The sequence below is a fragment of the Gopherus evgoodei genome, chromosome 12 (genome assembly GCF_007399415.2).
Source record: "Gopherus evgoodei ecotype Sinaloan lineage chromosome 12, rGopEvg1_v1.p, whole genome shotgun sequence".
Classification (NCBI taxonomy): Eukaryota; Metazoa; Chordata; order Testudines; family Testudinidae; genus Gopherus; species Gopherus evgoodei.
In genome coordinates, this window is record NC_044333.1 from 32,910,695 (window position 1) to 32,936,160 (window position 25,466).

The 25,466-nt window shown below is 42.2% G+C and overlaps 1 protein-coding gene across 1 annotated transcript in view; it reads left to right on the plus strand.

The window, feature by feature from the left end:
- Positions 1-4,311: 4,311 nt before the first annotated feature.
- CDYL2 (chromodomain Y like 2) overlaps positions 4,312-25,466 on the plus strand; it is a 78,843-nt gene continuing 57,688 nt past the window's right edge. The window contains exon 1 of the mRNA XM_030581251.1: positions 4,312-4,809. Within this exon, the coding sequence (XP_030437111.1) occupies positions 4,786-4,809 (24 nt within the window). The 5' untranslated portion in view covers positions 4,312-4,785. The remainder of the gene's footprint in view (positions 4,810-25,466) is intronic.

The following is a 25,466-nucleotide window of genomic DNA, read 5'->3' on the forward strand; positions in this document are numbered from 1 at the left end:
TCAGATCCTTTCAAGGGCTTCCCTCCTCCTTTTTGCATCATTATCAAATTTCTCATCTTCAAGGTTTAACACAGCTGTGTCCTTACCTACATCTTTGGTCTCTTGGTCCCCTAGTCCCATTCCCATTACTTCTGCTCATCCTAACCCTCCTTCCTGAATGCTCTCTTCTGTATCCTTCTCCAATCTTATCTTCATGCCCTTTTTCCTTCCTGCCCCAGATTGTAACTCACTCACTCCCTCTCCTTCTTCACCTAATGTCTTTCCTCTTTTCATTCTCACTGCTCTTTAAAACACAATTCAGTTATTTATGGTGCTTCTCTATGATAACCTGACAAACACCCCACCATCTACCCTATATAGCCTATATGTAAGACCGTATTACCTGTCTCTAATTTAAGGCCTGATCCTGCTAGACTTACTATTTACTGCCAATTGCAGACACACTGAAGTCTATAGGACTAATCACAGTAGAAAGCATTTTGCTCAATAGTGATTAAATGTATGGTTTATGCCCTTATGCCTTGATCCTGCACTGGGTTCCGTAGGAGTAGAGCGGCCCACCCACACAGAGTTCATTGCAAGATTGGGGCTTAGACTGTAAGGTCCTTGGGGCAGGAACTATATTGTTGGCTATACGGTATTTACACAGCATTGAGCATACTATGAACAATCAATAAATCAATATCACAGACATGCTACTCTCTTTATTTTTAAACTAAAAATAGTACAATGGTTTCACTTAACAAGTTTCTTCCATTTTGAAAGATTCTGCCAGTTTGAGAGATATTGAATGGGGAGTACTGCTGGAACCCAAAATATCTAATCAAACCAGAAAGACTGTGTGATCACTTTACATCATCCTCAGAATCTCTCTGCCTTCCTTCCACTGTCTCTTAGGACGGGAAATGGAAGGGAGTGGGACATGATTAAGAGGATGAAAAGTGCATATTTTGCAATTAATGTTTAGTCTAGTGTTTGTAATAGTGTCCAAAAATATATGATTTTTACAACGTAACTGTAATTTTGCAGTAACTTGACTTCAGAATAAAAATGTATATTCTTAAATTTAAAAACAACTGTTGAGATTTTAAAAAAATTACTCCCTGTAAAAACTGTGCACAGAAACTGAAACACAGTTTATTAATAAATTTCCATTGTTGTCAGACATTCTTTCTGGTTTATTCAGAAAGACTCAAATGGATATTAGTCATACAAACTGATGCATTAAAAACAAGTGTGTGTTTCACTAAGCGGATAAACATCTCATGCATTTGCTGGGGTTTTTTTTGCCAAATTTACTTATAGGAGAGAAAAAAACACTGAGACCATAATCAACTTTTCATGGGTTAAATATCCATAAAAGTCCTCTTCCTACTCCTTAATATTGACTCACACTTTACTGCATACCCAAGAGACTGCATATTCTAAAAACAAGGAATGAGTAATCAGGAAAAAGATGTTTCCCCTCTTCAAAGTATTCACTAAAGCATTCCTCTTTTTAAAGTATCCAACACGTAATGCTTGCCTGGCTTATGATCCAACTTGTACTATAGCATCTTCTATAGCAATTTTATCGACAATGTTCACTTAACCTAAATACAATGTAATATTTCTGCAAGCACTTTTAAAATATAAACCACGTCCTAGAAGTTTCTCCAAGTGTGACTAGAAGGTGGTTGTTCAAATTCTCATTGGTTTAATAACAAGATGACATGAAAGACTAGAGATATCGTTTAGATTATTGAGATGTACGAAGAGGTATCAATGCATGTTCTTCAACAACTAGAGAAGGGATATTTTTAAGACATCTTTGAAATTAATTCTTAGAAAAAATTATGAAACGGAAGTCATAGGACTCACTTGAGAAGTGACTCACTTGTTTTGACTGTCATTTTGGGGTTTTTGCTGTGGATAGAAGCACAATGGTAGGCATGTGTCCCGCAAACTAGACTTTTAAGGGCAATTAATTAAAATTTATCTACATCTAAGGAGCATTCTGCTCAGGGAGCATTCTAAAGAGCTGAGTTGCTATCGTAAACTACCAATCTCAGTTTACTTTAGCACAAAATAATGTATTTGTTCTCTGACAAAGGAGTTCTACAATAACATCAAGGCAAAACCATTGGGTGTGATTATCAAGTAATATATTTCTTGGGCATAAAGGCATTTCTACTGTGTCAATTACTAATTATGCTCCATTCATGGGTAGTTTATGATATTTCTTAATCCTTTCAACATATTACTACTTAAATATCAGATCTCAAAAAATTCAAATATTGCTGGCAAATTGATAAGCCCAGAACAGAGCTTTTCGGTAAACAATCTAGCTTTGTTTTTAGGAATTTAAAATTGATTATATCATCCAGTAGACCACATGAATCATAAATGGCTTTAAGCTCCAAAATACTATTCTATATAGTTTTTATTGACCCAAATGTCAATACTAATCTGGTTAGCTGGCAAGTTCATAATCACTAGATGTAATATTCACAATTCAGGATACTGGTAGGCTGAATAGTCAGTCAAGATATATATAAATATTTCCTATTGTCATGGTAAAAGAGAATACACAATCAATTGTAAGTACTGAGCATTGGTAAATTTCTGTTACTTACAACAGTATTTAGTACTTATTCTATTTGAATCTTTCATTGTAAATGAAAATTCAGAAGACAATGCAATGCCAAAAATAACCGTATTTACTAGTAACAATGTAGAATTATTATATAATATTTAATCACTGGCTTCCACCTTCTATTCAAATTTCTTTCTCTTAACAAATCTCACATTCATGTGTATTACAGAAACATTCAAAAGGATGAGATCGGACAACCAAAATGACAAATACTAACCAAGTGAGGGCAAATAGAAAACAGGGCGAAAATATAGCCACACCTGACAGCATCCATGTCATCTGTCCAGGCACTGTGACAAGGACCACGCTATTTACAGGTCAATGGTGCCTTGTAGAGAGGTGAAAACATCAAATCTGAAACCAGGTAACACAGTGCTGCTGACAACAGGGTCTCTATGAAGTCAAGATGAAATGGTTTTATCAAACCAGAATCTACTTGCTTTCTTCTCCATTGTCAAGAAAGCTCTTACCGAGAAGATTATCACTTTTTAGTTGGGGGGATAAGTCCCTCTGGTTGGGTAGATCTGGGGTTGTGAAGTCTCAGGAGAATCATTTATATTACTGTAATGGCACCCAATTGCAAAGGAGTCTTTTGCCTCCTCTAACATTTTAATCAGTTTCTCCAAAATGTAGCCCATTTCTGGATGGTTTCTTTGCACACAAAAAATACAGCTCCCATCCCATCCTATGCAAAGCGGAGGCTCCATGGGTGTTCACCACATTCCTGGAGAATAGAGGCTAAACAGGTCAAGGGGGAAAACTCCTAGTCTGGGCATTCTAGAGTATGTCCCATCAGAATCCATTCAGCTGGAATCCCCAGTTGCTTTTTTCCTGGACAACCTTGCCCAAAGGCAAAGCTGATCCATCCTAGTCTGCTAGCACCTTTCTGATCTAATAAAATGGTATCAGGCTGACATTACTCACGATCTAAGACTCCTTCACTCAGTGGATCCCCCTCATCCTCTGCATGGTATCCAAACCCTAATGTGTTTCCCAAACATTTCAGATTAGAAGCAAAGCAGAGGTGGAACACAAGGCACCTAGCAAGTTTCCTCTTCTGAGAAATTTCTCTGAAGGACTCCTCACCTCAAATAAAGGGGGTGTGAGCTGGGAAGAAGGGAGTAAATGCCTTTCAGAGCAAGTTGGTACGGCTTCCATGCTCCAAGAAAGGAGCAAAGTGGAACAGAGAATCTGTTCCGTATTTCGCTCTCCATAAAGACATTGTTTCATGACATTGACTACCTGTCTGTATCTACTGGAGGAGGGTCTTGAAGCCAGTCATGGGCAGCTCCATTGATAATGGCCACTCCAAGTGTGGGATGGTTGAAAGAAGCCATGAAAAAACCTCCATTTTCCTGGTGGTGGCCGTTGATGCGGTGGGACATGGAGGAAGTCAGCAGCCAGTGGGCCAGAAGGAAAGGGCAGAGGGGTTGGAAGGGAGCCATTGTCTCCTCATGGTTCCCTACAGGTGGCCATTGAGGGTTATCAGACCTCCATGTCCTGGATAGCAGTCCTTGGGTGGATGGGGCTTGAAGTAAGCCCTGGCCACCTTGGGTTCCTTCATGGCGGCACCCTGTCCCTGAGGGAGATGGCAGCCACCACCTCCCCCGTGCTCCCAGAAACCCCTAACCCTCCACTGCCACCCTGCAAGCCCCACCGCCTGCCTTGACCTTGGGCTGGAGGCCGGTCTAGCTGCCCTGCCCTGGCTGTGCCGCCGTGGTGACACCACAGGTCCGGGCTCCCGCCTCGCTCTTTCCTTTTTGGCCGTGGAAAGAGTTTGAAGCGCACCCGGCTGTCCGGGGAGGCGGCACGTCGGAGGGCCCGGGGACTTTCCCTGCGGCGTGTGTCGGGTGCAAGCCTCCTCCTCGCCCTCCCTTAGGCTGGAGGGGGCACGGGGGAGGGGGGCGGCTGAAGCCGGCGCGAGAGAAGCCACAGAGCGCAGCGCCCCGCTCCAGAGCTGGTTACGCCAGCCAGCCCCGCCGCCCGGCCGCTGCCTCCCTCTCTCGCCGTCTCTCCTCGCCTCTGATTCTGCGCACAGCCGGCCCCAGCGCCTGTCATTCTGCAAAACACAGTTTACTCCACGGCGAGCGGGGGAGACAGAGGGCGAGGTGGCGAGGCGGCAGCTGAGAAGCCAAGTCCCGCAGCCCAGCATGGCTTCGGGGGACCTTTACGAGGTACGGGGAGCAGCCCCGGGCCAGCCGCACGCCGCAGCCCGGCGGGCAAGGGCGGCTGGGGAGGGGAGGGGAGGCAGCAGCAGCAGCAGCAGCAGCGGGGGGTTTGTTTCGGAAACGCTTAGCGGAGCCTGGTTAGTTCCTGAAGAGGGGAGGAAATCGCCCAGGCGGGGGTGGGGGCAGCCGGGCTGGCGTGTGCGCTGGGGTGGGGGGACCGGGATGGAGCGCTGCCCTCCCTCCCCCTGCCTGGCTCCCTCCGTCCCTGGCGCTCCCTACTTTCCGTGGGGCTGGAGCGCAGCAGGCCTTGCAGGAGGGAGAAGGAGGAAGGAGTGAGCGCGAGCCGGAGTTAGCGGTAGGATGGGAGGTGTCCGCCGCCCGGAGAGTGGAGAAAGTCCAGGTAAAGTCAGCGGCGGCGCTGGACGTGCTGAATCTGCAGATTAGTGCGGAGGAGAGGGGAAATGCGCCGCGGCGCTGCTGGGGAGGAAGGCGCAGGGATGGAGGCGGCTCCGCGCCTGGCCGTGCAAAGTGCAGGAGCAGACGCCCGGCTGCTTCACCTTGCGCCTGGGGGGCGGCTGGAGGCGGAGGCTGGGGGTGGGGGAGAGATCGGGGGCTTTGCGGGGAGGGGATCGGGGCAGCTGGCCGGGGGGTGGCGGGGTGGCTGTCAAAGTTTGGCAGGTCCCTGGTGACTGCTTGGACCTCAGCGGCTAAGGGAGGAAGGGAAAAGCTGGAGCTCGTTGCATCCTGCTCGTCTTTGGTTCCAGGCGCCCAATTTGTACCATGCACAAGTCTGGCTGCTCCTACTGCGCCAGAAAAAAAAGCAAGAAAAAAAAAAAGCGCTGGACTTCCGACTAAAACCAAATCTGGCCGTAGGGTCTTGCTGGATCCAGCCAAATTTTGACCCCGAGCACCTAATTTTAAATATCCAAAGCAAGAGTAAGTCTAGTCCCTCCTGCTGGGCCACAAGAGAATTTGGACCCAGGCACTGCAAATACCTGGGGCCAGCGAATGGATCCAGCTGAATCTTTTCAAAATGTGGTCCAAGCCCCAAATTCCATCATTGAAATAAAAAAAAAATCATATCTGGTCCTATAACTGCTACTGAATCAGGATGCATCAAGGTCCACCTTTTCTCAGTGAAAATGGAATGGCTTGACTTCTTGTTTACAATATGAGACTTGCAACCAAAAATTGTCATGTTCCAGTTCCATCCAAGTGTCAAGGTTTCTGCAGCGCTCATATACCAGGATGCGCCTGGGTCTGGTGCAGTAAGAGTAGCTAGGCATGTTCTCTATTTTAATCATAGAATTTGGGGTCTTGCATCCAAAACTCTCAGGATCTGTGATCAACTTTTCCCTTTTACCATGGCTGTTGCCTTTGAAATCCCCAAACACAGGGTGTAATTAATGTACGATATTGATCGGTTTTGTTTTTCTTGTGCTGAACTGGACTTTGTTTCCTTGAAGTAAGTAGAACTTGGACTCTTATAGGTGAGATATGCTCAGAGATGTGTACTGATCTAAATTAATATTGTCAGCTTGTTTTCCCTGGTTCTTCATAGATTTTGTAGTGTCAGTTTGTAATTAGTTATTAACGGCATTGTGTCAACTTTATCTGTGCTCTGACTCCATTGTAGTCTATGGGAGATCTATCAAGGATGACTTTGGCCCATAACTTTCAGTGAAGTAAAGGTTTGGTTTGGGCTCTTCTTTTACTGTCTATTTGTAACTTCTGGGAAGCATGGAGAAGTTTTAGATAATCTTGCATCCCAGAGACATTTCAGTACGTTTAGATTGGTTCTGGAAGGAAACAAACAGATACCGCTGACATTGACACTGGCTGTGTTATTACAGCTCCTATTCATTAATTAAAATCTGTGCTCTTTTATGAGTCCTGTGGTACTCTGAATGAGCAGATAGCCTATAGAAATGGGAGATGGGCTCTGCATTTAATATTGTGTATTGTGTGGAAATTTTGTAAGTAACAACGTGCCATGAAAATGCTATGTGAAATCCAGACTTGCAACCTAGGAAGCACATCGAAGCATGATCATTTTAAAGGCTCAGGTCTAGCTGTGAAACCATCTTTGACAGTACCATGAACTTAATTTAGGCAATGTTGAATGCTGTAGTTTACAGCCTGTGGATTATTCTTGATCATTCCCTTTGGGCTGTTTTTGCTTATCAATATATAATAGAGAAGGTCAATGAAAGAATGGATCTCCACCTCTTCTATGTCTGAGATGGTACATGGTGTTACATCATTGCATTTATGTCAAGCTGCTGGGAAACGTATATATAGTGCTTATGTTAGCAATTCAATCTATGCGGTGTAAAAACCTTTCTATTGTGAAGGTACTTGTGACTGGGGCCAGAGCCTGGAAAGCTGAATAGTTTATATTCTGATATGCTGCAAGGTGGCAGTTGTTAGGCTCTGGTTAAATAACTGCTGAACTTTCCCACACACACGCACACAACTCCCCACATCTAAAGATGTCTTTGGGTTTTCTGAAGTCGTTAGAAAGAGGCTTCTAACAGATGTGTGGGTAGTGATGTCAAATATCAGTTAGGTAGCATGAGAGATGATATCACCATGAACATGTGGTGTGTTTGGAGTCCATACCTTATTTGTTGGTTGTATGTGACATTGTTTTGTTGCTTTTTTGGCCGGCTAAAATGTTCTGATGTCAAGATGCATATTAAATAGCTTATGATTGTCACCTTTAACAGGTTGCTCTTCTGAATGATCTGGGGCTTAAAGCACTCTGCATAATATTTTTAATTGTAGATACACCTTATGAATCTACTAAGTATGTGTAGAACTGCTTTAACAATATCTCAGTCCTTCAGAGATTTTTACTGAAGTTCAATGAATCAGGCAAGAGCAGTTACCTCTGTATTAGTAAGCAATTGGTATTGTTTAAAAATTATTTTACTACAGCTAATTACGGTTACAGTAGTTATGACTAAGAAGAGTACACTGTATTACCACCTCTCTAACCCATGTAAACATTTTTCCTTGGTTGTATCTATATTATGTAACATATAAGAAATGTAATTCAGTGCAAACTAGATATGTATTTTATATATATAACAATTCATCCATTTTGTATTGGTCAATTATTTTAAAAACAGATTTTTTTTCAACACGGTATTGACTTGAAGATAAATTTAGCGCATGTGTCGAGCTTAAAGGAAATGAAGATTACAGCCAAACAACAATAATATTTTATGTTGTTCTGCTACACTTTTCAGTATCAAATGGCTTCTAGCCATCTCTGCTTGAAATATGTTCTATTTCTTTAGGATTACAAATTAGTTTCCATTTATTCTACAAAATGAAAAGCATCCTTAGAGACTTCTGTGCTTATTGATAATAGGGTTCTAGGTTTGTGTATCTTTGAATCCAGATGTGCTACACTTGAGAATATCTTGCATCAGATATTATTAGAAAGTAGGTGCTAATTTTGAAGACAACAGAAACAAATATTCTTTTTTTGTGAAGAAATTCAGTCAAGGTTTTCCCTTTAAGAAATTTTAGATTAAATGGAAGTGGGGAGAGGCATTCAGATATTACGATGATGAGCACAGTGTAAGAACCGGAATAGAACAGAATAGAATCTCAAGAACAGCTATGCATTCACAGGTTGAACAAAAGGCCAGTTCTTGTTTGCTTGTTTTGACGTAATTATGACTCTGAGCTTCTCCTGGAGGGTGAGGAGGTTCTTTATTATGTTGATATTTTCTCAGGAGATGTAATCTTTTTTAATATTTAAGAAATACACAGCACGGTATTTAGACCAATAAAAATTTAAATACATGTTTTAGCAACAGCATATGCACAGTGACCTTCAGTAGCATAGCACTGTTGAGCTTTCTGGTTTAGACAGCTTGTTGAATGTATTGATATAATGTCTTTATTAATCTCAGTAACAGAGAATAGGTAAAATAAAAGTAAATTTCAACATTGCTCATTGGTGCTATGAGTTTTGCTGTCATTGCCTTGGTATATCCTTTTGTATTCTCCATCTTGAGTTCAGTTCCAACACTTAAGACCTTCTCTTAACAGAATTAGGTTGCTTAAGAAGGCTACTGCACTGGTATTAAATATGAGATGACAGTATAAGAAACAAAACTTTTACTTCAAACCACTGCACACAAGTTTTTTCTATCAAAGAGAATGCAATTTACTGCAATAAAACATAAGCTCTGGTTTATGATGATGATATCTGATATCATTTATCAATAACATGCAGAAGCTTTTGAAGATCACAAGCATTTTTGTTTTGAAGTGTAGTTTTTATTTTGATCTAAAATTTTCTATATTTTCTCATTGTTTATAATAAACCAACATAATCAGAGCTTTTGGAACAATGAGATCAAAACTTAAACATTTTCTCATAGTTCTTTAAAACTATTGGGAATTCCAGTTATGGTAGTTTATTAAACAGCATCTTAATTCAGCGATGTAATGAATTAGCAGCTAAGTCTCTCAAGAGGAATGTGGCAGGTAGATATCTCTGGACCACAGTAATTTCATCATTATTTAAAACTATTAGCCACTAAAGTGCTATTTTACTTGGAAAAGTGACTTTTTAAAAATGAAACTGTCTTAATCAAGAGATACAATGCCAATGTATATTCATGTCTACCTACATCAGTGACAAAAATAAGATTTAACTACATTTTACTCCTGTTAATATGGCTATGTGAGAGTGAGTTGCAGTCTATTCCCATTCACCTCATCAACAGGATTGTTAATTAAGCTCCAAGTGAGTTGCAGTGTCAAATTCTTCTCTCAATTATACCTGTACTCACTGCACAGCTATCAGTGAGGACAGAATCTGAAAACAATGGTGCTCCACAGATGTAAATGAGGGCAAAATATGGCCCACTGAATATTTGTAACCTGTCTTGATGTGTAAATCAGAAAGACTACAACTTGAATTTCACATTCCCCTTTGAGTTTACAGAACTAGGGTTTAGAAATTGACTTTTGGTTTGTAAACCGAGCTAATGTGATTACCAGTCCGTAATAAAGATGGAAGCACACAATGCTCTTTTCATGGAGTCATTTTTCAGTACAGAGCCACACTTTAAACTGTTGTTATCTTATGGAAAACATTGGGAAGGGGGAATCTATTTTAAAACAATTTCACGGTCTCCTCTTTCATTACAGAGGTAACTTACTTGAAAACAGAATGTTTGTTTAAGAAGTAAATATACTTATTTCCAAGCCTCTTTATTGACATAACAATTGGTTGTTGTGGGAATATGTGTGATGTCACAAGCAGAGAATGACGACTTCAGGAGCAAATGGTTGTATAAATAATGAAAATTATTTTGGAGTGAGGGCAGAAAAATATAGTATATCAAGACAGATTCTCAGCTGGTGTAAATTGGTATCCATCTCTCCAAGAGGGGGTAGCTATGTCAACAGAATTCTTCTGTTGACCAAGCCACATCTACACCAGGGGTTAGGCCAACCTAACTATAGTACAGTACTCAGGGCACAAAATTTTTCACAGCCCTGAGTGATGTAGTTGGGTCGATCTAATGTTTAAGTGTGGACTAAGCTTAGTACCAGACTCTGGTGTCAAAAGCTATGTAAAACATTACTATGAGCAACAACTGTCATTTTACCTACATTCTCACTGTGTTACCAGTATCCAACTTCCTCATTGCATTAGAAATTGCTTGGGACTTTTTGATTATGAAAAGACCTATTGTAAACCAAATGATTTTCTATCGCATTAGTGTTTTATGATCATCTTGATGAAGTTCTTTCATCCAGAGCATGATATATTCCCTCCAAATGTAGGTTAACTCAGGAATGTGCATGAGATAACCACGTTCCTGATTGGATAAACTATTGGAAATATACTTTCTATTATAGTTAAACTGCCATTAAGTATACAAAATGAACTACATTTCTCAAAAGAAATTAAACTCAGTATATTTCCTTTCACTGTCTAGGTACATATATAATCACATCATAACTTTTCTGATAGCATTTTGGTGAACTACAAAAATGTAAAAATACAAAATGTATTGCACTTAGATTGGTGTTTTATTCAAAATTGTCATGTAATTATGTAATTGTTTGTGTTTTGTAAGTTAAAATATATTTAGAACAAACCTAATACAAATAATTGTGAAATTCAAATGTGATCTGATACTGAGAAAAATTAGCTGATTTTTTTTTCATCAAAGGCGGAATTGTAATGGCTAACTACTCAGTGAATAATGTTTCTTTGTCCATTCATTTGACTTTTAACGTTGTTGCATTTTCTTGGCTTTGTATATTTTCATCAGTGTAGATTATTTGTTGTCACCTCTTACATATATATTTTGGGAAATGATTTTATAATATATTTTATGCCATAAACTGGATGAAAGACTTAACTATTCTTTTTATTTAAGTGTGTGGAATTATGTAAAGTTCATATCAAACCATTTAAATGTGTAATATTTACAGTGGTAGAAATGATGATCAAACTGTATGAGCCCCAACATGTTTTACACAAATAAAAATAAGATTATTCTTTCTGTCTCCTAGAGAAAGAAAACTGGTCTTCTAATTTGTTTAACAACAGTGCCACAATAGCTATGTTTATTCCAAAGCCCTTATCGTATAAATGGCTAGTGTTGTAAGGCTGTGGGGGAAATATGGTGTGTCTATTTTCTTTTATCACACACCAACTGTAATGTTGTCATTGTTAGATACAGTAGAATTCAGTCTTCTGTAGTTATTAGTTATAATTTAAACAGTGACCTGTATATTGCAGGGTATATTTAACGTTTCTCATAACTTTCTTGACGTTGTTTAGGTTGATGCAGATGGACAGTGTAGGAGCCAGTGATTCTTGTTGTAACTTAGCAAAGCAGGGGAAATAGATCACCCATTAGAGTAAATCCTGATACATGAATAGCATGGGGTTACTTAGTGATAGACAATGACAATGAAAATAGTGCTGAAACAATGTCTGCCAAAAATATCCTTTTCTTTGCAAACTGCTGTTATATCACTTGGGGTGTGATTTTTGCTGTGCCTCTTGGAGGTCCAGCACAAAACCTGCAACCCAGAGGGAGTGGGGACTAAACTGGCTTTAAGCCACCTTTGTATGCCCCTCATGCTGGGTTGTTCCTGAGGCTGCTGCAACCTCTGGCACAACTTAGGTAGCCCATCCTCAGCTGCCTATGGACGGCAGTGTCACCCAGACTCTCCACATGCTGCGGCATGTGCAAATATGTTATGCTTAATAGACAGTAGTAATAAACTTGACCGACCACCTCAATTCTGGTTGAAAATCCCTTCTAAAGAAATTATGATAAATTAAAAAGGCATTTTAGTGATACGTGTAGAATGAGTTAACTTGTAAAATCAATGTTGTTGTAAATATATATTAATGAAAGAAGGTATTTCTAATGGCCTAAAATATCTTTCTCCTCTTTTTTAATTTTGCTTTGAATAGAAAAATCATTTCAAGATCTGTGCTGGGAGGATTTATTCCAGGGCTTTCAGTTAATTTAGATTTTGAGGTGCCTCTTCAGAAGTATCACACTCTATAGAATTTTATGTTTTCTTCCCTTTAATCTGAAAAGACCTAGTTTGCTGTTGTGTGAAAGTGGTAGTGTATTCAAACTTTTATTTTAGTAACATTTCACAGAAACCTTATTAAATGGGTATATACTTTTTCCTTATTACCCTTCTTATAAATGCTGATTATCAATATGTTTTAATGTAAACAGCTACCTCTTGTCCAGCAAATCTGCTCTATTTCAGTGAGGCCAGAATTCATTTTTTACAGCATCACATTCTTATTCACTATGATGAACAGTGATGTTATGAGCTATGCTCTGACATCAGTGAGTATAACAGGCTGATTGTAAAGGAGATAGCTTCTGTTCACATAGCTTATTAGTCATCCATGATAGGGGAAGGAGGACAAAAAGAACATGACTGTATGATAAGGTTTGGTAAAAGGATTACCTTTTTTAATGTTTAATGCAGTTTAAATTATAATTGATAACTACAGACAACTGAATTCTATACTGTATCTATTGAAGATTACCTTTTTTTAATGTTTAATGTTGGGAGATGGATCTTCCCCTAAAATGTTGAGTGTTTGGAGTTTCCTCAAACTAACAACAGAATGTCTTAAATTATTAAAACCTCATTAATTTATAGGATTGATTAACAAGATGTAGTATAAAAATCATTACATTTAACAAATGAATATACTGAATGAATATATAAATGAATTCCTCTTTCAGAAACCTCATTGTGACAGGAAAGCAGGTGTTTCAGTGTCAGAAATGTGACAAGAAAGGTGGAGCATCTCCTGAATACTGCTGGGGAGTTCCTGTTGAGTGTAGTTCATGTAGGAACAAAGTGCACAAATGGAGTTTTGCTAGAATCAAGAATGACTTCTGGCACTTTTGAAGAGGGAGTCAAGGCAGGTGAACATCTCAGAAAATTTTCTGATGATAAGTATGAGTAGAGTGAAAATATTGGAGGTTAATGGATAGAAGCATGGATGGAGGAGAGTTGGTGTTCATGGATCATCAGAATGCCTTCTGTGATGAGAAGAGACTGTATTTGATGGTTTCCACTTAAACAAGGATGTAACAAATTCCCAGTTTCAAAAATGGCAGGTATTGTTATGGCAGCTATAAATGAAGTAGTCACATGTGAGAATAGATGCTTTAGCATAACTCCAATAATCAAATATGTACTTTCATCTTACACCATAAGACAGATGAGGAATACAGTCTGCATCACAAGTTAAGTACTGTAATCAGAATGACAGGAATGATAGAAAAAGGTGCATTCATGTACTAGTGTCTCCACAAAAATACAAGGAGAATGGGAAATAACCCAGAAGTTCCCGAAGTAATACTAAATTATGGAGATTATGACAAAGAGGACATACCTGAAACTTTGTGGGTTGAGTCCAATAACGGAAAACTGGAGCATAACAATCTCAGTTGGGGCATGATCATTTACTCCCATTTTGGAATGTCAGATGCACTCTGTGTAGAAAAGGAAGTGGCAATGGGGAGTAGGAAGTATAATATTTACCAAGTCAGTGAAATACACTTCAGTGGCAAAAATAGTAGAGAAATACTTAGAGATACAGAAAGAGAAAGACAAAAGAAAATATAATGGCCATTTGCTGCAAATCCTCAGGATTGGAGAAGTGCAAGAATGAAAACTTTTTGGCACAAATTTCAGCGAACTCTGTACTGCAGAATACCTTTCACAAGAAACAAGTTAGTTACCCAGATAGCTATTGGGTAGCCAATATGGCTAAATGTGCATCAACATTCAAAAGGTCCTTACTCCCAGCTTACGTAGAAGACAGCACTTTGATCCAAGGAGTCAAGAAGCGGAGATTCCAACCCTGTGAAAAACTATCCTGGATCGTCATCTTGCTGGTGAGAACAAAAGAAAAGGAACTTTTCGAGAACACAAGGATAACAAGAAAGTTCTTGGAGCTATTGATTACAAGCTACTTGAATGCAGTATAGTAAGGAATGTTTCACAGAGTGCAACAGAACTAGAGGATTAGAATTCAAAGCAGCAAATTTGGGAGAACTAAGAAATTTTAGTGAGCAGTGGGAAAAAGTATGAAAATCCCTGAGTGTAGAAAAAGACTGGAGAATCTAAGAGACACCAGAGAAAAAAAAATCCTGTGAAAAAAGAAGACTGCAAGGAACAAGCAGTGTAACTTCATAAGAGACAACTCACAAATGTGAGGATAACAGCTTTGTTCAGGAAATGAAAAAGAAGGGAGATAACCAAACAACAGCGCACGAAGTCCATTAAGGCTTGCAGGAAAAAGTTAAGGGCAGCAGAAAATAGAATTTGTTAATGTTAGGATTCAGTAGATTAAAATCCCTTTAAAAATATCAGAGATTGGGGAATATGAGGAAGAAAGGAAGCCTATTAATGAATGAGGAGGGGGTTGATGGCTGAAATACAGAATGGTTTTGTTTTAATCTATCTGTAAAAGAAAAACTAAAGAAAAGAGATTGAGGCAACTAGGAGGGAAAGAAAAGCTTGAAAAAAATTAGCTACTGGGGTGGGGGGGCTCCAGGCCGGTGCAGAGTGTTGGGGCGCAGGAGAGGGTGAGAGGTGCAAACTCTGGGAGGATGTTTGGGTGCAGGAGAGGTCTCTAGGCTGGTGCAGGGGATTGGGGTGCAGGAGAGGGTGACAGGTGTGGGCTGTGGGGGGGAGTTTGGATGCAGGAGGGGGCTCCAGGCTGGTGCAGAGTGTTAGTGATCAATGACTTGTAATGTTACACTGGGAGGATTTTCTCCTATATTACACACAAAGTAACAAAGGAATGGTTCTGGCACAGTTTTTTTAAAATACTGTTTGGCATATCATATTAGGGCATGGTCGTCTGCAGTATATTGTGGAAGTCATGGATCTCCCACAGAAAGGGTCACAGGGTTAGAATAATAGAATCATAAAAGATTAGGGTTGGAACAGACCTTAGGAGGTCATCTAGTCCAGCCTCCTGCTCAAAGCAGGACCAACCCCAGCTAAAACATCTCAGCCAGGAATTTGTCAAGCCTGACCTTAAAAACCTCTAAGGAAGGAGATTCCATCAGGGAGGGTCGAGCCCCGTCAGTCATCCACGGGTGCGGGGCCGCTGAGTGGAAGTCCCGCCCCTAAGAGGGTCAGGCGGTGACCTGGAAGAATAAAAGCCGGGCCCCAGCCTTCAGTTGCAGGTCTGCCACCGGCAGAAGCAGACGTGTCCGCTGACGCCCATAACTGGGAGACTGCCCGAGCCAGAGGCCGAGACCAGGAGCTGCCAGTGCTGCCTCGCCCCTACTACGATGAGGAGCCGCCAGAGCTGCCTCGCCCCTACTACGACGAGGAGCCGCCAGAGCTGCCTCGCCCCTACTACGACGAGGAGCCACCGGAGCTGCCTCGCCCCTACTACGACGAGGAGCCACCGGAGCATTCTCGAGGCCGCTATGATGAGGAGCTGCCAGAGCTGCCTCGCCCCTACTACGACGAGGAGCCGCCGGAGCATTCTCGAGGCCGCTACGACGAGGAGCCGCCAGAGCTGCCTCGCCCCTACTACGACAAGGAGCCGCCAGAGCTGCCTCGCCCCTACTACGACGAGGAGCCGCCGGAGCATTCTCGAGGCCGCTACGACGAGGAGCCGCCAGAGCTGCCTCGCCCCTACTACGGCCCCGAGGAGCCCCCAGACCAGGCTTGGCCCGCATTCCCCGAAACCTTACCGGACCTGCCGCCCAGCCCGGATTGGGAGGAACCGATGGTCCTGGACGTCCCCGGAACAGAGGCCCTGGACCAGGTAGGAGTAGAGGGGGAGCTAGGAAGTAGCCCAGGGGAGCCTGACGCCAGTCAGGCTGTAGAGCTAACCTTGCCGATGTCAGTGTGTTTCGGTCAGGATCCCCACTGACCACCGGTAGCAGTGACGGCCGCTGCCAGGGCCCCGCGCTGGAACGCAGAGGAGTGGGTGGGCCTGCGTTCCCCCTGCCACCCGTAACCGGGTGGCAGATTCCCCCTCTTCCCAGCTCCAAAGGGCCAGAGCTGGTTATAACTGTGTTTGGTGCCCCGCCCGAACCAAGGGCTGGGCCCCCTCTGACTTTGCCACTGCTCTGCCCTGCTCCAAAGGGCCAGAGCTGGTTATAACTGTGTTTGGTGCCCCGCCCGAACCAAGGGCTGGGCCCCCTCTGACTTTGTCACTGCTCTGCCCCGCTCCAAAGGGCCAGAGCTGGTTATAACTGTGTTTGGTGCCCGCCCGAACCAAGGGCTGGGCCCCTTTTGACTTTGGCACTGCTCTGACCTGCCGAAAGGCCAGAGCAGATTGTAATTGCAGGGAAGACAGCGAGGCCGCTGTGGCTCCCCTCCCCCTCAGGGAGGGTCGAGCCCCGGCGGAACCCGTCTACAAACCCATTCCAGTGCTTCATCGCCATCCTAGTGAAATAGTTTTTCCTAATATCCAACCTAGACCTCCCCCACTGCAACTTGAGACCATTGCTTCTTGTTCTGTCATCTGCCATTTATGAGAACAGCTGAGCTCCATCCTCTTTGGAGCCTCCCCTTCAGGTAGTTGAAGGCTGCTATCAAATCCCCCCTCCACAAGGCACACTGTTGACTCATATCCAGTGTCTTGTTCACTGTAATCCCCAGGTCCTTTTCTGTGGAACTACCATTTAGCCAGTCAGTCCCCAGCCTGTAAGCAGTGCATGGGATTCTTCCTTCCTAAGTTCAGAACTCTGCACTTGTCCTTGTTGAACCTCATCAGATTTCTTTTGGCCCAATCCTCCAATTTGTCTAGATCACTCTGGTCCCAATCTGTACTCTACAGCATATCTACCCTTCTCCCTGTCTTAGTGTCATCCATGAACTTGCTGAAGGTGAAATCCATCCCATCATCCAGATCATTAATGAAGATGTTGAACAAAACCAGCCCCAGGATCGACCCTGGGACACTCCGCTTGATACCAGCTGCCAACTAGACATTGAGCCATTGATCACTACCTGTTGAGCCCGACAATCTAGCCTGCTTTTGATCCACCTTATAGTCCATTCATCCAATCCATACTTTTTTAACTTGCTGGCAAGAATACTGTGGGAGACCGTATTAAAAGCTTTGCTAACGTCAAGATATATCACATCCACCAGTTTTCTCATATCCACAGAGCCAGTTATCTCATCATAGAAGGCAGTCAGGTTGATCAGGCATGACTTGCCCTTGGTCAATCCATGTTGACTGCTCCTGATTACCTTCCTCTCCTCCAAGTGCTTCAAAATGGATTCCAAAATGCTCCATGATTTTTCCAGGGCCTGAGGTAAGGCTGACTGGTCTGTAGTTCTGCAGATTCTCCTTCTTCCTTTTTTAAAGATGGGCACTATATTTGCCTTTTTCCAGTCGTCTGGGACCTCCCACAATCACCACAAGTTTTCAGAGATAATGGCCAATGGCTCCGCAGTCACATCAGTCAACTCCCTCAGCATCCTTGGATGCATTAGATCTGGGCCCATGGACTTGTACATGTCCAGCTTTTCTAAATAGTCCACCACTGAGAAGGATGACCAAACAGCAAATGTGAAAAATTGGGACAGGGAATGGTGGGTAATATGAGCCTATATAAGAAAGAGGCCCAAAAATCAGGACTGTCCCTATAAAATCGGGACATCTGGTCACCCTACCATTGAGGGCTGCTCACCTCCTCCCCATACTGTGCTGCCCTGGCAGTAGTCTGGGAGCTGACCTTGTCTGTGAAGACTAAGGCAAAAAAAGCATTGAGTACTTCAGCTTTTTCCACATCATGTGTCACTAGGTTGCCTCCCCCATTCAGTAAGAGTATCACCTTCTTGTTGCTAACATACCTGTAGAAACCCTTCTTGTTACCCTTTGCATTCCTTGCTAGCTGCAACTCCAATTGTGCTTTGGCCTTCCTGATTACACCCCTGCATGCTCGAGCAATATCTTTATACTCCTCCCTAGTCATCTGTCCAAGTCTCCATTTCTTGTAAGCTTCCTTTTTGTGTTTAAGCTCACCGAAGATTTCTTTGTTAAGCCAAGCTGGTTGCCTGCCATATTTGCTATTCTTTCTGCACATCAGGATGGTTTGTTCCTGCGCCCTTAATAAGACTTCTTTAAAATACAGCCAGCTCTCCTGGACTTCTTTCCCCCTCATATTAGCCTCCCAAAGGATCCTGCCCCTCAGTTCTCTGAGGGAGTCAAAGTCTGCTTTTCTGAAATCCAGGGTCTGTGTTCTGCTGCTCTCCTTTCTTCCTTTTGTCAGGATCCTGAACTCGACCATCTCATGGTCATTGCTGCCAAGGTTGCCACTCACTTCTGCCTCCCCTACCAATTGTTCCCTGTTTGTGAGCAGCAGGTCAAAAGGAGCACAGCCCCTAGTTGGTTCCTCCAGCACTTGCACTAGGAAGTTGTCCCCAACACTCTCCAAAAACTTCCTGGATTGTCTGTTCACTGTAGTATTGCTCTCTCAGCTGATGCCAGGATGATTGAAGACCCCCATGAGAACCAGGGCCTGTTTCTCATAGCAGCAAAGACCTCAGTAACTTGCTTAGTAAACAGGTGCTTTGCACCAGGTTTCTCCCTTCATCAGTTTTTTTCAGAATTTACTCCAGATCTTGCTGAATCCATTAGTGGCCTGTTAGTAATTTGGGGGGCACTAAGGGAATAAATAATGCTCTCAGATTTAGTACCAGGGATACTGCTTTGTGACCTGACAGTAGCAGAAGGGGCAGTAGAACAATCTGCCCCTCCCATGTCCTCAGTTAATAAAGAATGTTCTGATGTCAGAGCAAGAAGACTGTCTCCTCCCTGCCTGTTCTCCTTATGTGTCCTCTCCAGCAATAAATGACTTCTGGTGCCTTTCCCATGCACTGACATGCACTTGCATCAGAGGACAGATTAAAGCAAGGGTGCCAGCGTGGCCTTGCCATCTCTCCCTGCTGAGGAAGGCTTTACAAACAGCATGTTGCACCACATTTATCAAGTGGATCACTGTCGAAATTACAAGTTACTAAGGAGGCAACTTTTTTTTTCTTTCACATGTAACATGTGAATTGTTCTTGTCAACCTTTTGCTTGAACATCAGTAGGACACACTTGCATCAATAAACATCACTGCTCACCATACGCATTGGGTCAGACCTGTTTCAGAGCTTGTATGAACTATGGATTTTGCTGCCCCTTCAAGGAGTTGTTAAGAGAAGTGGAGTAAGACAATCTCTCCTGGATGGGTAATTTGTCTGCCTTTTCCCAGCTTTGTCATAAGCAGGATCCTTTTCCCCATCAATATTCTCTGACCCTGCAACAACAAACTTGCTTTCTGACACTAAAGATAAGTATTTGCAGTGATTGTCAATGCTAGCACAGCTCTCATTATCAGACTTGGTATCAAATATCGTAGTACATGTGTAGTTACCAGTTGTTGATAATCCAGTGTGGGCTGTGTTTTAAATTCTTCCACAACTGTGCCACTGTTATTTTCTCTGCTGTTCTAATCAAATGTCACTGACAACCTGCCATGGTTAGAAAACAAAGGCTTCTTTTGCTTGTGAACTGGACTTGCTATTTGCACACTTAACTGTGCAAATTTTCTCCAGGGCTGTCAACAACTGTTCTGGTAGCCTGTGTAGTGCACAGAGAAGAGGGACATTGCATAATGAACAATAAAAATACTTGTGCTACCCAACTGCTTTTGGACTATCGCCCCTGTCCTTCAATGTTAGAATGTTCACACCCCAATTCTTCACAATCCATTTCAGGATTTGTGACTAAATCACAGTCTACAGACTAAGGAGAAAATTCTTGGTAGCTGCTTCCATTCTCAGGCTACAACCAGAATTCCTTCAGTAACAGCTACCACTTTTGGCTCAGCATTACATTTTCTAGTGAAATTCTAGATTCCCAAATTAAACTGATTTCTTGTGTATCTCAGTCATTATCTGACAGTGTCTATCCACATACAACCCCATTCTCCCCCTATGTGTGCTTTTCCACTTGCTGTTGCTCCTGCTGGCCCCAGCAGATGGCCTTTCCAAAATCTTGCAACATCTCTGCTATTCATGGGCTGAAATATGATAGTAATTATCTGATGAGATCTTAATCTGCATGTGTACCAGAATATCATACCTTAAAGTTTGTTTAAGACCTAAAGCCAGAACAGTAGGGATGTGTTGAATGTGTATTTGAACAAATGCACCTCTAAATGCAATGGCATTTGATTAAGGAGGTGTCCCACTAGATTTGTAATATTTGGTGTATCACCTTTCCAGGACTAGGTATTCATTTGATTGCTAAGACTTACATCTATTAATAGTAACAGTAAGGCCTAACTTTTCATATCCTCTCCAACTGATTCTTCTTTACTGGAATAGTAATAATACTCTAACAGGTAGCTTGGAGGGCCAGGCAGCCTAATGGTTAGAGAATGTAGCTCTCAGTACCCTGCTTGGTTGAGGAGCCTCAGTCTTTAAGGCATAGATGGACCCAGGCCCTCCCCCTCCACTGCGTTCCAGTCCAGGGACCAGTATATGTCTACCCCTGAATGGGGGTGGGGTGGAAGGTCCCTCCTAGCAGAGAGGCAAAATCCACTGCCCTAGGATAATTCCTATCAGTCTGTTCAGTTTGGGGTATGACCCCTCTAGTTCAGTTTATTGGGTGGTTTGCTTCTTATAGGGTCCCCTCTTGGGTCTTGGGCAACACCCTACCATGGTCCAGGCTTCTTCAGGCAGGGCAGCCGCAAGTCGGTGAGGGCGAGCTCCACAATGTCTGTTGGGTTCACTCACTCATTGTCTCAGGTGCTGGAGGCTCCTAGGTTCCCTTCGCAGTTTCCCTTGGCTGGGGAGACAGTGCTTATTCCCTGTTGGCTGCCTTGACTGGCTAGCACTCCTTCCCCTCAAGTAGGGGGGCAGTTAGCTCCCGCTTCTTCCCCAATTAGCCGCAAACTGAGTCTGTCTCTCTTCTTTTCTCCCCACCTCCAGACTGGCATTGGCTGCAGGTATAGTGGGGTGCGGCTAGCTGGTCACAAAGGCTCTCTTTAACCCCTGCTGTACTGGCTGGTAGTTTTCCTGCTCATCACAGAGTCATATCTACTAATACCAAAAGCTGAAAAGCATGGTAAATATAACAAATAAAAAGCTTTATAGCTAAGTATAGTAAAAATTCTATTAAAAAAACCCTTCAGCTGAACATGATTGACCTTACATTTCAAGGCGCTACAGGGATTTGGTTCTGCATAGTTATGAACTTAGCATAGTTTAAATGATGCATCAAAAGCTAATAATGGTGTAATGTCAATGCTTTTTGACTTCTACTAAGGCATCATCCACAGCCTTCAGCACAGATGATTAGGGAAAGATCTGATATAAAAGATTCTAGTGTTTCTTAGGGGAATATGTCATTTACATACTTTAAAACATAACTTGCTAATGCTATAGTCTGATTTTTCTTTTCTTTCTCTTTATGAAGCCCCTTTAGAGGGGTTTTCAAACAGACAGCGAAAACAAGACAGTACTACCTCAGGGCCCAACCAAGAGAGAACATCCCAACCTGTGCAAGCCCCAAAAGGCCATGTGGATGCTAGCTGAATGGCAGCCTGATCCAGTCAAGGAAAAGGGTGGCTACTTGCAATAGAACACACGTGGGAAAAAAACAGCTCTATAGCGGGGAATTGGAGAATTACTTTGGGGGAGTGAAGAAGAGGAAAAGTGTTCATGTTAATGGGCTCCCATTTCCCTTCCACTACACAGTTCCTTGTGCCTGAGCTGGGCCGCTGCTTTTCCCTTCACTTTAGTGTTCACAACCCGAGGAAGTAGTAACCGTCCAGTGCAGCACAACGGTGGGAGATAGGTGGATCCTAGCCACCTTCCTGATCAGCAGGGACAGGTAATTTAGGGCTTCCTGTTCCTGATCACCAGAGCTGACATGAGGAGGGACTCCTTCCAAGTGATCAAAATCCCTTCCTCCTCCCTTTTGCTGGGAGTTGGGGGAGAGAAATCTTCAACCCAGTGTCTTCGCCTTTAGTGAGTTCTAAAATAGATTTGTCAGCTCAGGACACTTCCACGGGCCCAATTTTACTAAAATTCTTCCCTGGCTGATTGAATGTCAGAAGGCAACTTGTACCTTATTGTGGGTCACACTGAAAATGCTGGTACTCCACCTGCAACATCATCCCTTTGAGCAGAGTTGCCATATTTTGCAATTAACTGGGGATGGGTCACATGCTTTGTCCATGAGATGGGGATAATAATAAGCAACTGTATGAAGATTGAGGCATTGATAATAAGGACATGTTTTTGTGGCTGTAGACCCAGAGAAACCTTTTACAGTCAAGCAGGGAAGCTTTTGTAGGCAGGTAGCCTACTTTCTGTTAAACAGATGTTCAGATGACCTCCAGAATGCCAACAAGTGCTGGTCCAGCTCTGTTAGATCCGTGACCAACAAATGTTGTTCCCTTTTTACTTTAGTGAAAGTACCAAAGTTGTATTCCTTCATCTTATGCTGTGTCCTGTATCATCCTGTCTTTGGAACTCGAATTGGACTTCACAGAAGTTTTGTATGCAGATCAATGGCAGGACACGCTCTTTGCTTTTAGAGTGTATTTGACAAAAAAAATACTGATGTTTTAACCAATTAGACAAAAATACATATTACAAACAGACATATTTTCTCACAACAGTGACTCAGAGAAAATGGCTAGAAATTGGAAAGGTTTGGTATTGACCCATGCTGTAAGTATAGCTAACAGATGAAAATTATATACCCTCTGTGATGTTTACAGACCATTTGTTTTAGTAAGTACGGATATATGCACATTTTTCTTTGTAGATTACCACTGTGAACATTCCCATCAAGCCTTAATTTTAAACTTGGTTTGAAGACTTGAAGTCTCTAAGTAGTCGTTCAAACAATTAATGTGTAATAACCTAGGACATGCTTTTAAGGACATTAAAATGGTATCAGTAAAACTGGCTACATTATTGGCAGCTTCCAGAAACTATAAAATTCCTAGACAATATTAGAAAACTTTTAAAAGTATTAGAAAACAGAGTTTCTCAGATAGCCATTTCAAGTCCCTTCTTGGCACTCAGTTTGACAACTGCACTTCTGAGGGATCGTTTTAAGTAGTGAACTAAAATATTTTATCAGTCATATAAAGCTGGCCAGGACCAGTGAACTCATGTACCAACAAGGTGAGGCTACCTGAGTTATTTTGCCCTGTGGTGTTCACTGAGCTCTGAAATGCAGAGACCTGGCTTATTTCAGTGGAAACTCGCTAGTGGTGAATTTCAGTGGAAAACAATTACTAAATTTTTGTTTCTTAATTCACAGTCTGCTCTAGGAGTTAAACAACAACATTTCCAATGATGACTTTATGTGTTTCCAAGTGGTACAGTCTCACCAAGCTGTCTTTTAAAAGTGCCTGTGATAAACCTTTCTAATTCCAGAAGGAAATCTTCCTTCATTCAGCGTAAAACTATGAGGGAAATTATTTGTGCCTTGTGAAAACTTTTCAGGGGTCAGCTTTAACCATGCCTCTCCTATTTTAAGGTATATTGAAGGGATATCGATCTTGATAGTGCTGTGTAAAGACCAACTCAGCTCAAGCTCTTCCAATGAGTTCTGCACCAAACTGGAAATTTGAATAAAACAGACATCTAGAATACAAAATACATTTTATCTCCTTCCCTACATATTGATCATCACATTAGGTGTATCCTTTTAAAACTCGTGCATGTCGAAATATTCTTTACAACCACCTAAGTTCTGAACAGATTCTCGAATACACCACATGAGTTTTACAAAAATTCAACACAAAGAAGACTTGATTTTTAAAAAGGCAGATTATTAAACTCTGCAGGATTTATGTTACTTAGATACTTTTTAGTGACTTAGACATGCATAAACAGGAAGTTTAAATACACTCAAAGAAACAATAAGCACTTGGATTTTGAAATACAAATGAGGAAGGTGTGAATTGTCATCCTATTTTAGAAAGAAAGGTTAAGATTTATGCAAATATAAAGCAGAATGTGGGCAAGTCTGTAGGTATGTGCAGTGATACAATATGCAGGGGATCTCAACCTTTTTCTTTCTGAGGCCCCCCAACATGCTGTCAAAACTCCCTGGCCCAGCTGTGCCACAACAACTGTTTTTATGCAAATAAAACCAGGGCCAGCGTTAGGGGGTAGCAAGCAGGGCAATTGTCTGGGACTCCACACCACAGGGTGCACCACGAAGCTAAGTTGCTTCGGCTTCAGCCCCGGGTGGTGGCGCTTGGGGCCCCCAACTGCATTCCCAGCTTTCTGCCCTGGGCCCTAGCAAGTCTAATGCCAGCCGTGCTTGGCAGACCTGCTGAAACCTGCTCGCAGCCTCCTAGGGGGCTTTGGACCGCTGGTTGAGAACCACTGCAATATGGGACAACATGGGGAAACTATTCCTTTAGCCAATAGGACTGAACACATGGTTCCAGATGCAATTTAGACAGCTACCAGCTGAAAACTCTTTTTTCACAGCTGCAACACAATGGTGGCAGAGAAATTAGTATTAAACATCTTCCTTGCAGGGTAGATGAAAATCAGTGATTTAAAAAAAATCAATTTTTTAATTTACAAATTTTTTAATTATTTTTTTAATTTAAATACAAGTGTGGGAGGGGGTTGGAAATAAGCATAGTTATAATTAAATCTGAAAATGACAACCTATGTTAAGGGCTAAATTCACTACAATCTATTAAAATGATTTAAATTACATTAAATAATATTAAGTGGTACATTTGCTGCCAAGATTTAAAGAAAGTCAAACCACCGCACCAGGGGAAGTCACTGACCAAGCTCCTGGAGCCAGATTAGATGAAGTGCTAACCCAGCTTTCAACAGCAATAGCCTCTTCGACAAGTGCAGAGAGAATATTTTCTTAGTTTCAGTGTATTCAATTAGTGTAGTTCAGTGACTAGCTCATTTAAAGTTAAGAAACCTGTAGTAGTTGAAAAAGCAGAAAAGCTTGTTGACCTTTTCCAAAATCTTGAAGGACACAGTGACCAGAAACAATATTACATGCACTAACTACAGCTAATACTTCCTTTATTTAACAAATCAATTCATTTTAAATGCAAAATATGTTTTGATATACTT